General features: G+C 43.1%; 1 protein-coding gene across 1 annotated transcript in view; it reads left to right on the plus strand.

Annotated features, from left to right (window-relative positions):
• LOC121276861 (ADAMTS-like protein 1) overlaps window positions 1–14,480 on the plus strand; it is a 572,059-nt gene that overhangs the window by 397,485 nt on the left and 160,094 nt on the right. The window contains exons 10-11 of the mRNA XM_041185436.1: window positions 411–549; window positions 10,049–10,099. Coding sequence (XP_041041370.1) covers window positions 411–549; window positions 10,049–10,099 — 190 coding nt within the window. The remainder of the gene's footprint in view (window positions 1–410; window positions 550–10,048; window positions 10,100–14,480) is intronic.

The raw sequence follows: 14,480 nt of genomic DNA on the forward strand, positions 1-14,480 counted from the left end.
TATAGTACCATTAACATTGTCAAATTTTCCAAGGTGTTTCACAGGGATCTAAGCAGACGAGCAAAAACTGTCAGCAAACCAAAGAAGGAGAAATTAACACAGATGATTAGAAGTTTGAGAGAGGTGGAGAGGTTTAATAAGGGAGATTAGGGATAACAGAGATTAGGGTCTGGGCAGCTGAAGCTTCAATTGAATCAAAATTCAGAATACAGGAGGACTCAAATAAGTGAGTGAAAATATTTGGGAGGAATCTCTAAACATATATTCATGTTTGTTCATGTGCCTGCGTATTTATAGCTAGTAGTGAAGCATCTTTCCAGAAGAGGTAGATTTAATTGAAGGGGAAGAGTTAATTTTATAATCCTAATTAGTCGATTATTTTGCCTTATGGCCTGTTTGTTGCATGCCAGGGTACCAGCTGACATCCGCTGAATGCTACGACCTGCGAAGTGGGCGTGTGGTGTCGGATCAGTACTGTCACTACTATCCTGAAAACATCAAGCCCAAACCCAAACTGCAGGAATGTGGCATGGATCCCTGTCCAGCTAGGTGAGTGCAACATAATCAGTTACCGTAAACAACTTAGGGCAGGATTTTCCGCTCAGTGTGCAGCGCGTGCCCGAATTGCCCGATCGTAAAATAGCGTGCGATATTTCGGTCAGCAGGCCCGCACAAGAGTCAGTAGCGCGTCCCCCCCTGACAATTAAGAGGCCTATTAAGGCCATTAAAGTATTAATTAATTGCCATTTTATGCTGCCCGTCAAACCTTACGGTTGGCAGGTGGGTGAATCAGCCATGGTTGGGATGAAGTTTCCGACATTAATTTTAAAAAAATAATAATGTTTTTGACTTAATTTTTATTATGTTTCTGTTCATGGGAGTGAGTCCTATATGGGGACATTTTTTCTGATTTTCCAAGTCTTTATTTTTGATTTTAAAATTCTTCAGCTCCCTGAGGCAACTCTGTGCCTTCAGAGAGCTTTCACTGTGCACGCGCTCCCCCCGCACATACGCAGACTTTTGTGCTCACCCTCCTCCCACCCTCACCCCAGCAGTGCTGAGCTTCTCCATGCGCCTTTCGCACTGGCTGTCCACTAATTGGCTGGCCAGTGTGAAATCGCGGTCAGGGGCTGATTGGGGGTGGTGGGTGGGCCGTTTCCCGGCTGCTCCCGGGCCCACCTGCTGCGTTCGTCCCAACGACCCAAAAATCCTGTCCCTACATCACCAGTCACTGTTTTTCTCACAGCGATACTCCAATTCTCTACAAGTGCCTGGTATGCTTCTGTCTAGATAGGGGAGATGGTGGCATGGTGCTAATGTTGCTGGTTAGTAATTCCGAGGTCTGGGCTATGCCCTGCGGACGTGGATTCAAATCCCTTTAAAAATAGTGTGTGGGAACCAAGTGCCCATTCCTGACACATGCAATTTTTGCCGGAAGGGAGAGGGGTGTGATTCATACAGGGAGGGAAACCCAAATTCATGAAGACCATTTGAACTCAGAACTCTCAAAAAATATAGGCTTTGAAACCATTTAATCAAAACATTCAGAGAACATTGCGTTTACTGGGTAAAAACAAAATGGCCAATTCTCTTCACATGTCAAATTCACTCTACATAATATAAAAGCAAAAAACTGCGGATACTGGAAATCCAAAACAAAAACAAAAATACCTGGAAAAACTCAGCAGGTCTGGCAGCATCTGCGGAGAGGAACACAGTTAACGTTTCGAGTCCATATGACTCTTCAACAGAACTAAGTTAAAATAGAAAAGAGGTGAAATACAATTTGGTTTAAGGGGGGGTGGGACAAGTAGATTTGGATACAGGACCAGTGATAGGTGGAGATAACCAAAAGATGTCATAGACAAAAGGACAAAGAGGTGTTGAAGGTGGTGATATTCTCTAAGGAATGTGCTAATTAAGGGTAGAAAGCAGGACAAGCAATGTACAGATAGCCCTAGTGGGGGTGGGTGGGGGGAAGGAATCAAAAAAGGCCAAAAGGTAGAGATAAAACAATGGATGGAAATACATTTAAAATAATGGAAATAGGTGGGAAAAGAAAAATCTATATAAATTATTGGAAAAAAAAGGGGGGATCGGAAAGGGGGTGGGGATGGAGGAGAGAGTTCATGATCTAAAATTGTTGAAAATTGTCACTCTACATAATGTTACAGCCATAAAAAACTCTCTAATTTCAAACCATAATTTTTACCCCAAACTATACTTACTGTTACTCTTCTCTCTTTTCCTCTTCACTCCTCCTGTGCCCTCCCTTCTCTCCTCTCATCCTCCCTGTTGATTTAGCCAAGTCAGGGAGTCAACAGTTCAAGAAAAATGGCGAAATTAAATAAATTTAAATCCAAGAAAATGTGTAAGCACTTTTAGGAAAATATAATTTGGTTTAACAAGCTCATCCCTATTCTGGTTAATCCAAACTCCATTTGTCCCTTTTCCTATCATCCACTCATCTGGCTTTCCCGGCAGAGTTCACTAAGTTGCTTCTCATACCTATATCCACTATCTGATTCAATTGCCTTGTTTGATATTTTCTTCTACAACTTTACATTGAATGTTCCCCTCCCTCTCATGTTAAGGATTTAAACTTTTTGACATTCATTTACCGGTATTTGTAATTAGTATGTCCAGAGAGGATAATTGATGGATTATTGATGTGTAACTCTCCTGACCTTTGAGTGAGAACTGTTAAGAGATGCTAAGAAGCAGTTGTTTCTCTAGTTGCACCGGTTTGTGTGAGTGTTTCTGAGTACAGCCTGTTAATTGATATGAGTGACACCCATTCCACATAGGGAGGAAATGATGAACAGAGATAATAATTAATCTCAAATAAGAGGGTGTACTTTGTTAGTACTGTTGATGGGTTCCAATGTGATGTTTATACAGCACCAAGCAGCTCAGTTTAGATCAAGCAGCACAAATGTACAGTTCATTTTTATGAGGCATTTTAATGAGTGTGTGTTGGCAGATGGTTTGTGTTTTTCTTCATAAATTAAAATTGAAAATATGTTTTTGCCTATGATATTTTGTAACATTTTAATATTATGTTAATGTTCATATGTTTTTTCAAATGAGTGTTTTTGTTTCATAGCAGTTCAGCTTAGTGCCGTTTTAAAAATAATTGTTCTGGTAAATATAGTTCTAAGATAAAAACAGAAACTCCTATATGGCTTGAATAGATTTTGCAAGTTGAGAGAGGGTGAAGATATCCAGAGTAGAACTGAAAGGTCCTAGCTTTCTCCAGCCTGGGGAGAAGTACCTTAACTGCATAAGAACCAAAGGAAGCCATTCAGCTCTGCAAGTCTTTTCCAATGTTCAATTAGATCATGGCTGATCTGTGCCTTAATTCTATTAACCAGCAGGAAATGATAATGTAATAGGATTCATTAAGTGGATCAATAATCATGTCCAATCACTGTTTCAACCCTTCCACCTCTATCCTTTCTTCCTGAGACAGTTGCTTTCTAGAAATACAGCGGCCATTGTTTGAGAGAGATTACGATTACATTGCATGTTCAAATGTAGCTGTGAGGATGTGGGCGTCACTTGAAAGGGCAGTCTTTATTGTCAGTCCCTAATTCCCCTGAGAAGGTGTTGGTGGGTAATCTTATTAGTCTGGTTCACTAGGCTACATCAAAGGGCAGTTATATCTTTACTGTGTTGGTGTGTTCTAGAATCATGGATAAACTGGAATGGGTAAGGTCTGCTGGATTTTTATAACATTTCAACAGCATCAAGGTCCTTTACTGATGCCAGCATTTCCTTCTAGATTTTATAAACTGAATCCAAATTCTCAAACTGCCCTGGTCAGATTCAAACTCCTGTTGCCTGAATAATTGGCCCAGGTCTCTGGATTACTCACCCAGATCATTACCAATCCTGTATCAACACCAATCCTGGATCGTTACCAATCCTGGATCATTACCAATCCTGTATCGTTACCAATCCTGTAACATTACCAATTCTGGATTGTTGCCAATCCTGAATCATTAGCAACCTTCTATCATTAGCAATCCTGTATCATTACCAATCCTTGATCTTTGCCAACCCTGTAACATTACCAACCGAGTATCATTATTAATCCTGGATCAGTGCCATTCCTGGATCATTACCACTCCTGGATCTCATAGACGTCTACAGCACAGGAGGAGGCCATTTGGCCCTTTGTGTCCGCGCCGGTCAACAAAGATCTGACTACACTAATCCCATTTTCCAACCCTTGGCCCATAGCCCTGGAGGCTATGGCAATGCAAGTGAATATCTAAACACTTCTTAAATATTATGAGAGTTTCGGACTCAACCGCCCTTTCAGGCAGTGAGTTCCAGACTCACACTACCATCTGGGTGAAGACATTTCTCAACTCCCCTGTTAGCCTTCTACCTCTTACCTTAATTCTATGTCCCCTGGTTAATGACTCCTGTACTAATGGAAAAAAGTGCCTTCCTATGCACCTTATCTATTCCCCTCATAATCTTATACACCTCTATCAGGTTCCCTCTCAACCTTCACTGGTCCAAGGAAAACAACCCCAGCCTATCCAATCTTTCCTCATAGCTCAGACCCTCCAGCCCAGGCAGCATCCTGGTAAATCTGCTCTGCATTCTCTCCAGTGCAATCACATCCTTCATATAATGTGGTGACCAGAACTGCACACAGTACTCCAGTTGTGGCCTAACCAGCATTTTATACAGTTCCAGCATAACCTACCTGCTCCTGTATTCTATGCCTTGGCTAATAAAGCCAAATATCCCATATCCCTTCTTAACCACTTTATCTATCTGCCCTGCTACCTTCAGGGATCTGTGGATATGCACACCAAAGTCCCTCTGATCTTCAGTACTTCCCAGGGTCGTACCATTCATAGTGTAATCCCTTGCCTTGTTAGCCCTCCCCAAGTGCATTACCTCACACTTTTCCAGGTTGAATTCCATTTGCCACAGCGCTGGTCACCTGATCAGTCCATTGCTATCCTCCTGTAGCTTATGGCTATCTTCCTCACTATTTATCACCCTAACAATTTTTGTGTCATCCGCGAACTTCTTGATCATACCCCCTACATTTAAGTCCAAATCATTTATGTACACCACAAACAGCAAGGGCCCCAGCACCAAGCCCTGTGGAACCCCACTGGAAACAGACTTCCAGTCAGAGAAACATTCCTCTACCATCACCCTCTGCTTCCTGCCTCTCAGCCAATTTTGGATCTAAAGTGCCACTTTGCATTGGATCCTATGGGCTTTTACTTTCTTGACCATGTCTGCCATGAGGGACCGTATCAAAAGCCTTGCTAAAGTCCATGTATACCACATCAAATGCATTACCCTCATCAACACTCCTGGTCACCTCCTCAAAAAATTCAGTCAAATTTGTCAAACACGACCTTCCCTTGACAAATCCATGCTGACTATCCTTGATTAATCCATGTCTCTCCAAGTGCAGGTATATTCTGTCCCTCTGAATTCTTGCTAGCAACTTCCCCACCATCAAGGTCAGACTGACTGGCCTGTAATTTCCTGGTCTATCCCTTCCTCCCTTTTTTAATAATGGGACAACGTTAGCAGTCCTTCAGTCCTCTGGCACCTCTCTGCAGCCAGAGAGTATTTGAAAATTACTGCCAGGGCCCCTGGTATCTCTTCCTTTGCCTCCCTCATCCAGGCCTGGGGATTTATCCACTTTTAAGGCCGCTAAACTTACTAGTACCTCCTCTCTCTCTATGTTAATTTCCTCTCATATTTCACAGTCCTCCACCCTGATGTCTATACTTGCATCGTCCTTTTCCATTGTGAAGATAAACGCAAAGTATTCATTGAGGACTGTACCCATGTCTTCCGGGTCCACACACAGATTACCTCTATGGTCCCTAATTGGCCCTACTCTTTCCCTAGTTATTCTCTTGCTCTTTTTATATTAAAAAAAAACCTTTTGGGTTTTCCTTTATTCTACCCACCAATGCTTTCTCACGCACTCTCTTAGCTTTCCTAATTTCCTTTTTAAGTTCCTCCTCCAGCCCAGGCAGAATCCTGGTAAATCTCCCCTGCACCCTCTCCAGTGCAATCACATCCTTTCTATAATGTGGTGACCAGTACTCCAGTTGTGGCCTAACCAGCGTTTTATACAGTTCCAGCATAACCTCCCTGCTCTTGTATTCTATGCCTCGGCTAATAAAGGCATTATCCCATATGCTTTCTTAACCACTATATCTACCTGCCCTGCTACCTTCAGGGATTACAGGTATCTCCGGGACATACGACTCTCCTTGGACTGCTATTCTCATTGCATCCTGCGATCCACATTCAGTGCCATACGTCGCTATATCAACATACTCGACTTCTCCCTCCAGCAGCACCGACTCACCCTATCTCAAAGCTGTCCTTGCCCCCGGTTTCATTTTATTCTTCGTCTCATCCGATACCTTAACAAGAAACTTTTTCTCTTTCTTTCGGGTGTTAAGGAACACAAGCTCCAACAACTCATTGATACTAACGCCCATCCAGGACCCTCCAACCCTTCCCATCCCTCTGACCCCATCCGCCTTCTAATCCCAGCCCCAGACATGTATTCACCATACCCCATGACCTTCCCCTCTCTGATGCTGAACGTTCAATAACTCAGCAAAAGACTCAGTTTCATACCCTTGCGCCCTCACCTCAATGAATTTCAGGCTCGGCACGATGCTGAACTCTTCTTTTGCCGCCTTCGTCTCAGTGCTCACTTCTTTGGGCAGGAGTCCTCTCCCCGTTCAACGGATCCTTTTACCCACCTCCAATATTCTCCCTCCACCTGAACCCCTCCCTCTGGATTCTTACCTAATCTTGATCTTTTCATTGAGAACTTTCGGCGTGACATCGACCGTCTCAATTTCTCTGCTCCTCTCACCCACTCTAACCTGTCTCTCTGAATTTGCTGCACTCTGTTCTCTCAGGTTCAACCCTGACATTGTCATCAAACCTGCTGACAAGGGTGGTGCTGTTGTTGTCTGGCGCACTGACCTCTACCTCACAGAGGCTGAGCGTCAACTTGCAGACACTTCCTCCTACCTTTCCCTGGACCATGACCCCACCACTGAACATCAAGCCATTGTTTCCAGGACTGTTACTGACCTCAACTCGTCTGGGGATCTTCCTCCCACAGCTTCCAACCTGACAGTCTCCCAACCTCGGACTGCCCGCTTCTACCTCCTACCCAAAATCCACAAACAGGACTGTCCCGGCAGTCCGTTCTTGTCAGCCTGTTCCTGCTCCATGGAACTCATTTCTTCCTATCTTGTCCAGTCTCTCCCCATGTACTTCCGTGATTCCTCTGATGCCCTACGTCATAACAATTTCTAGTTCTCTGACCCTAACTGCCTCCTCTTCACCATGGACATCTAATCCCTCTACACCTCTATCCCCCACCAGGATGGTCTGAGGGCTCTCCACTTCTTCCTTGAACAGAGGCCCGAACAATCCCCATCCACCACTACTCTCCTCCATCTGGCTGAACTTGTTCTCACACTGAACAATTTCTCCTTAAACTGGTCTCACTTCCTCCAAATAAAAGATGTGGCTATGGGTACCCGCATGGGCCTCAGTTATTCCTGTTTCTTTATGGGGTGTGTGGAACATTCCTTATTCCAGTCCTACTCAGGCCCCGTCCCACAACTCTTTTCTCGGTACATCGATGACTGTTTCGGTGCAGCTTCATGCTCTCGTCTGGACCTGGCAAAATTTATCAATTTAGCTTCCAATTTCCACCCCTCCATCACCTTCACGTGGTCCATATCTGACATTTCCCTCCCGTTCCTTGACCTCTCTGTCTCCAGTTCTGGTGATAGACTGTCCACCAATATGCATTACAAGCCCACCAACTCCCACAGCTACCTTGACTACAGCTCCTCACACCCTGCTTCCTGTAAGGACTCCATCCCATTCTCTCAGTCCCTTTGCCTCTGCCGCACCTGCTCCGATGATGCCACTTTCCAAAACGGCGCTTCTGACAGGTCTTCCTTCTTCCTTAACCGAAGTTTCCTGCCCACGGTGGTTGACAGAGCCCACGGCCGTGTTCGACCTATCTCCCGCGCATCTGCTGTCACACCTTCCTCTCCTTCCCAGAACCATGATTGGGTCACCCTTGTCCTCACTTTTCACCTCAAAGACTTCCGCATTCAAAGGATCATCCTCTGCCATTTCCGCCAACTCCAGCATGATGCCACCACCAAACACATCCTCCCCTCACCTCCCCTGTTAGCATTCCATAGGGGCCATTCCCTCCGGGACACCCTGGTCCACTCCTCCATCACCCCCTACACCTCAACCCCCTCCCACGGCACCTTCCCATGCAATCGCAGTAGGTGTAACACCTGCCCCTTTACCTCCTCCCTCCTCACCATCCAAGGGCCCAAACACTCCTTTCAAGTGAAGCAACATTTCACTTGCACTTCCCTCAATTTAGTCTACTGCATTCGCTGCTCCCAATGCGGTTTCCTCTACATTGGAGAGACCAAACGCAGACTGGGTGACCGCTTTGCAGAACACCTTCGGTCTGTCCGCAAGCATGACCCAGACCTCCCTGTCGCTTGCCATTTCAACACTCCACCCTGCTCTCATGCCCACATGTCCATCCTTGGACTGCTGCATTGTTCCAGTGAAGCTCAACGCAAACTGGAGGAACAGAACCTCATCTTCTGATTAGGCACTTTACAGCCTTACGGACTTAACATTGAGTTCAACAACTTCAGACCATGAACTTGCTCCTCTATCCTCAACTCTGTTTTACCCCCTTTTTTCAATGTTTATTTTTTATTTTTTATCCACCTATTTTTATTTATTTTTGTTTTTATTCATTTATTAATTGTTTTATCATCACCTTTTATCCAATTTTTGATCTTTTTTCCCCACCCCACTATGGCCTTCTGTTGCTTGTTCACGTCGTTCTTTCCAGAGTGCTTACCCTTGTCCTATTATCATATTCTGCTTTCTTACCTTAATGCCACTATCATCACCTCCTTTAGCCCTTACCAGTACCATTAACACCCCTTTGACAAAGATGTCATGAACAAAAGGTCAATCTCTCCTTTGCCTCCACCTATCGCTGGCCTTCTATCCACCTTCACCTGCTCCACCCCCCTTAAACAGTTTAAATATCATCACATTTTTACTACTATTTAGCGCTGAGGGAGAGTCATACAAAGTCAAAATGTTAACTCTGTTTTTCTCTCCACAGCTGCTGTTAGACCTGCTGAGCTTTTCCAGCATTTTCTGGTTTTATTGCCAATCCAATATCATTACCAATCCCATGTCACTACCAATTTCAGAAGCACAGGTCAATTTTCCATTAAGCTGTATGTGGAACTTCGAACAGGAATATCACAATTCCCAAATGGTAAAGATCAGGGTAGGATTGTATTCTCCAACTGACCTTTTGAGGATCTAGTTAGTCCCTGTTCTCTCTCTGTTTGTGCTATGTGAAATGGCTATTATTTTATAGAGGCACCTTCTTGCAGTACAAATTGTGTGCATTTGTATATATATTATTAGTTAGAATTTTACAATGGAGCATTCTACCAAAACGATGTGTGGGGCCACAAATCAGATTAATGGGTTTTAATGAACTATCTGATATTATAAACGGAAGGCATCTACTCTGATTACTTTCTATCTACCTTGAATGATGACAGTAGATATTTCTAGAGTCTATTGGACCTCAAGGTTCATTTGTTTCAAAGCAAGTGTCACACCATTTTGATAATGTCTGTATTATTTCAGTAAGTTTAGGAAAATAATACATTCCACTGTTCCTCAATTTTACCAACGCTCAAACACTTCTCCACATGAAATAAACTTCAAGTACCAAAATTGCCATTAGATTCTGGGTTCAACTGATGTCTTTTACATTCAATTATTGAAAAAACTCTCTTGATTTCCAAATTAATTTTCTAACCAGAGAATAACAATTGAAGTTTTAAATGAACTGATGTTTTACATTGAATCATTTGGTGCTTGTTTTGTTGTGTACACACTTCACTCAGACAGTTGGCATTATTGTTCCTCACAGTGATGGCTACAAGCAGATCATCCCTTTCGACCACTTTCATCCCCTTCCTCGGTACGTAACACAGCTGATTTAACGTGACTGTTACTGATGCAGTTGAGACAACTTCAGTCTGAACAGAATGAGAGAGAGTGAGAAAATAAAAGAGCTAAATGAGGATGGCAGATTGTGTGAGACAGGGAACAAATGAAAAAGTAAGACACTGCTTTAAAATCAGTTGAAATATTCAATCCTTGTCTCTTCAAAGCTCTTTCAGATTTAAAATGATGAAACAATACTTTAGAAAATCTCTGGGGCAGTCCTTTATATTGAGCATAATTTCCATGGAGATTTTTTCAAGTGTTTTTTTGTTTGTGCATTGTACTGATTGTTCAGTAATTGGTTAATGACCTCCCAAATTTATGTATGTACTTAGTAATTAGTCAAAGCACAATGAGATCATCTCATGAAACCCATTGCTTTGTGTAACTGCACTTCTCCGAACAAGCAGTGATGTTGCCGTGGAGGAAGCAAATTACTGCAAAGTAACGAGCCACTGAGCTTATCGACAAATAAGTGGAATGGCCCATTCACCAATTCAAACTGTCGGCTGTTCTTATTGTTAATTATGCTCTTGGTTGTTGCTCGTTGCTGGTGTTTTGGCGCAAACTTTGCACAATCTATCAAAATGTGAGTGATTCAGCGCTGCTTTCCCCATCTGTCCGCTGTTTTAGTTACCACTATATAATCATCATTCTGTTTTTCATTTTCCCATCAGCTGATGCATGATGCTGCTCACAGATTTGTAAAGAATTGCTGTGCTTTGTCACTATGTGTCTGGGGAACTGTGCCTTTCCGCTGTCTTGAATTCTGTGTTACTTTGTCCACTTCCTGTCCAGTTTGTGGAGTTTTGCATCTCCACTCTAGTCCTTGTAGCAATGAAGATGCAATACAAAATGAGTTACTGTTGATTATGCTCTTACAAAGTTAACGGCCCTGATCTATCGGTCTCCAAATGGTTGGAGACCAGACATACGACCCAAGATGCACATCAGGGCCCTGCAGAAATCTTGATGCGCTAACCTCCGTGGGAACTGCCTGGGAAGTTTGAACTTCCGATGGGCAATTCCCCTGCTCCAGGCACCCTCCAAAAAAGTGTCTGGCACTGAGTTAGAGTCTGAGACTTTGGACAGTTCTGAGGCAACTGAATAGTTACCCAGAAAATTTTAGACAGAAGAGTCCTAGTCTAACTTCTGAGCAACTACAGAACTGACCGGCCCCCATGACTCTCCCCCTTGACTAGCCGACTACCCCAACCTGACTATCCTCCTGCCACCTCACTCAACTGTCACCTCACCCACCTGACTCCCTACCCATCTACCACTCCATCCAGCATTTTTAAATTCATTCATTGGATGTGGGTGTCGCTGGCTGGGTCAGCATTTATTGTCCATTTCTAGTTGCCCTTGAGAAGATGGTGCTGAGCTGCCTTCTTGAACCGCTGCAGTCCATGTTGTGTAGATACACCCACAGTGCTGTTAGGGAAGGAGTTCCAGGATTTTGACCCAGTGACAGTGAAGGAATGGTGATATATTTCCAAGTCAGGATGCTGAGTGGCTTGGAGGGGAACTTCCAGTTGCCACTCTACCCATCTACTACGCATCCATATACCTAACCACCTAAGCAACCTACCCATTCACTCATTGATCCATTCACCCATTCACTAATATGCACACTGGACAATTAAACTTACCATATGGCAGCTAGCGCTGTAAAAAGATTCTTGTCTTCCCCTGACACTACAGTGCTGTGATGGAGTTCTCTGATGAACTGTACGCTCTGCATTTCTGGAGAAGCCGGGCTCAGAGAACCTGGCAAGAAATGTGGTACAGCGTATAGGCATGGAAAGGTTCGAGCAGAGCAGCAATCTGACAATGATTGCTGCTTTGTGGATGATCCAGGCCAATGTAAAACCTTTGAATGCCAGATTTTCCATTTTCAGGAGAGAATTATAATTTTCACAAATTATACATGTTCCTCTCTGTCTCCTCCCTCCTCAAATCTCCATCTCCCAAATTTAATACATCAAATCCTCAGCAGTGGGAACAGTGATCAGTTTCCTCAATGATTCTTACAGTGTGTCTCTGTATTCGGTTAATACTTCACCTGGTACATTCCCCAGGTGAACCAGAAAGATATTTAGAGAAAGGCTGTTACCTTGACAGGCCATTGCATTTTGCGATAAATCTTAATTTCCCCCCACCCCATATGATTTTACCGATTCTCATTACCGTCCAAAAACCAGCAGAAAGCAGTTCTGCCAGGTTTCCGGTTTGACCTTTGGATCGAGCTCAGGATGGCTTTTGAAAGATCCTGTGTTTGTGGTGAAGCTGATTGAGACATCTGTACCCTCTCTGCTCAGAATAAGAGGTGAAGACTTGTCTAACTCTTATGCTTGAAGGTCGTTTAGGAGCATCCCAACCATTGCTTTTCATACCTTTACAATGCAGCATGAAAAGAGACAATGATGAGTTAGCAAAGAAACCAGGGTTCCCTGTGTGGCTGCAATTGCCAAGATGACACCAGCCATTTCTCTGGACTTAGGAAGAGCAGCCTGGGGATGACTGTGAGAGCCTGAACGTCCTTGGAGGTTTCACACACAGCACCAGCTCAAGGATGCCAAGTGTCGGACTGTACAGTAACTGTGCTGAAGACTCCCCATTGTCCTTGTTCCCTGTTCTTCTGGCCTGCCATTTCTCAATCCCATGCACCCTCTGCCCTGATTACTGATTGGTTGAGCTGCCGTTTAACATTCTCCAGAAACGTTCTAAATTTTTGTACCATTTTTTTGTGACATTTTCTTTAATTGTTCCCATACCTTTAAATTTGACTCACATGAGATTGTCGTCTCCTACAAGTGAGGGCATCCCTGGCCAGGCCCAGCACAGTTTGCAGCTGTGGTTGTGAAACATTATGCTAATAAGGTTAAACACTAAAATTAAGTGCAATTCACATTAGGGATTCTGGTGAATCTTAAATAATGCAACCTCCAACAGGACAGCTTTGCATCTGAAAATGAAAAACACCCCCATATGTCCACTTCATTACCATATACTTATATAGGATTACATAGGACATACGGCATAGTAACAGGCCATTCGGCCCATCCAGTCCATCATGGTGTTTACGCTGTACTTGAGCCTCTTTCCTCATCTAAATCTATTATTGTAATCCTCTATTTCCTTCTCCCTCATAAACTTATCTAGCTTCCCCTTAAATGTTTCTACACTATAGACTCTAATCACTCCCTGTGGTAGTGAGTTCCAATTCACACCACTCTTTGGGTGAGGAAATTTCTTCAGAATTCGCTCTTGGATGTCTTGGTAACCAGTAGATTGCTTCTGACATCATCTATCTCCTAATTTTTCCTGACTTCCTTACTTTTAACTTGATTCCCCAGTATTCAAACCTTTCGCTAAAATGAACAATTTACACAAATTGACTGCAAATTCCCTTCATAATTTAGAGAACTTCAATTGGGTCACCTCAGAGTCTTCATTTTATTAATGAAAGCACATTCCTGAAATCAGCCCAGATCATCCCTATTTCCTTTTAAGAATGGAACAATGACCCATTTAAAAACTGATTATTTCTATCTGATTATTGAATCCCGTGAGAATCTTTAAAGATGTTTTTAAAGAAGTTCTGTAGAATTCCACACTAAGTTCTGATGAAGGTTTTGCCTTGTGTGTGACTGTGAACAAACTGCCTTCCAAATTGGGTGTTCCAGCCTGTCCTCCTCTGAGCTGAGCAAATAAGTGATTGGTTCATGTTTTTGGTTAATTTAATAAAGGTTTTTAAAGGGGATGACAGATTTGAAAGCTAACAATTTTGAATTGAAGCTGTAAGATTTAAACTTTGGAACTGTGACCCCAGAGAATGTAAAATCGGGCCCAATTTTGCCCCATGCGACAGTATGAACACAGAAACATACCTGGACTTGCACACACAACCATTTTATTTTATTTATTCCTCGGTAGATTTCTGTGTGGTAGAAACAATATATGTAAATTACTCCAAAATCTGATGAAATCGCATTTAAGGGTGTCAAAAACAGCTTTAATTGACACATTTGAAAATGTCCCATATTATTTGGTTTGCTGAATAGAAAAACTGTCCATTATAGGATTGAACCACACAGATCAAGAAAATGCAGTTTTATCTGCTGGTTTTTGTTAAGTTATCTGATCTTGAGCGCATCTGTGGAGTGAGCACTGCACTGCCAATATGTGTTTGTGCCTCTGGGAAGGAAGGTTGACCTCTTGCACTTTAATGTCTTGTCAATGTGTACAATTGGCTAGAATCCCATAACTTTCCCATATCTACCAGTAAATGCATAAACATTTACAACCGACACTTGGTCAAAGCCCGAAGAAATAGCTTTGATTAATATTGC

Source organism: Carcharodon carcharias, chromosome 4, assembly GCF_017639515.1.
Source record: "Carcharodon carcharias isolate sCarCar2 chromosome 4, sCarCar2.pri, whole genome shotgun sequence".
NCBI lineage: Eukaryota > Metazoa > Chordata > Chondrichthyes > Lamniformes > Lamnidae > Carcharodon > Carcharodon carcharias.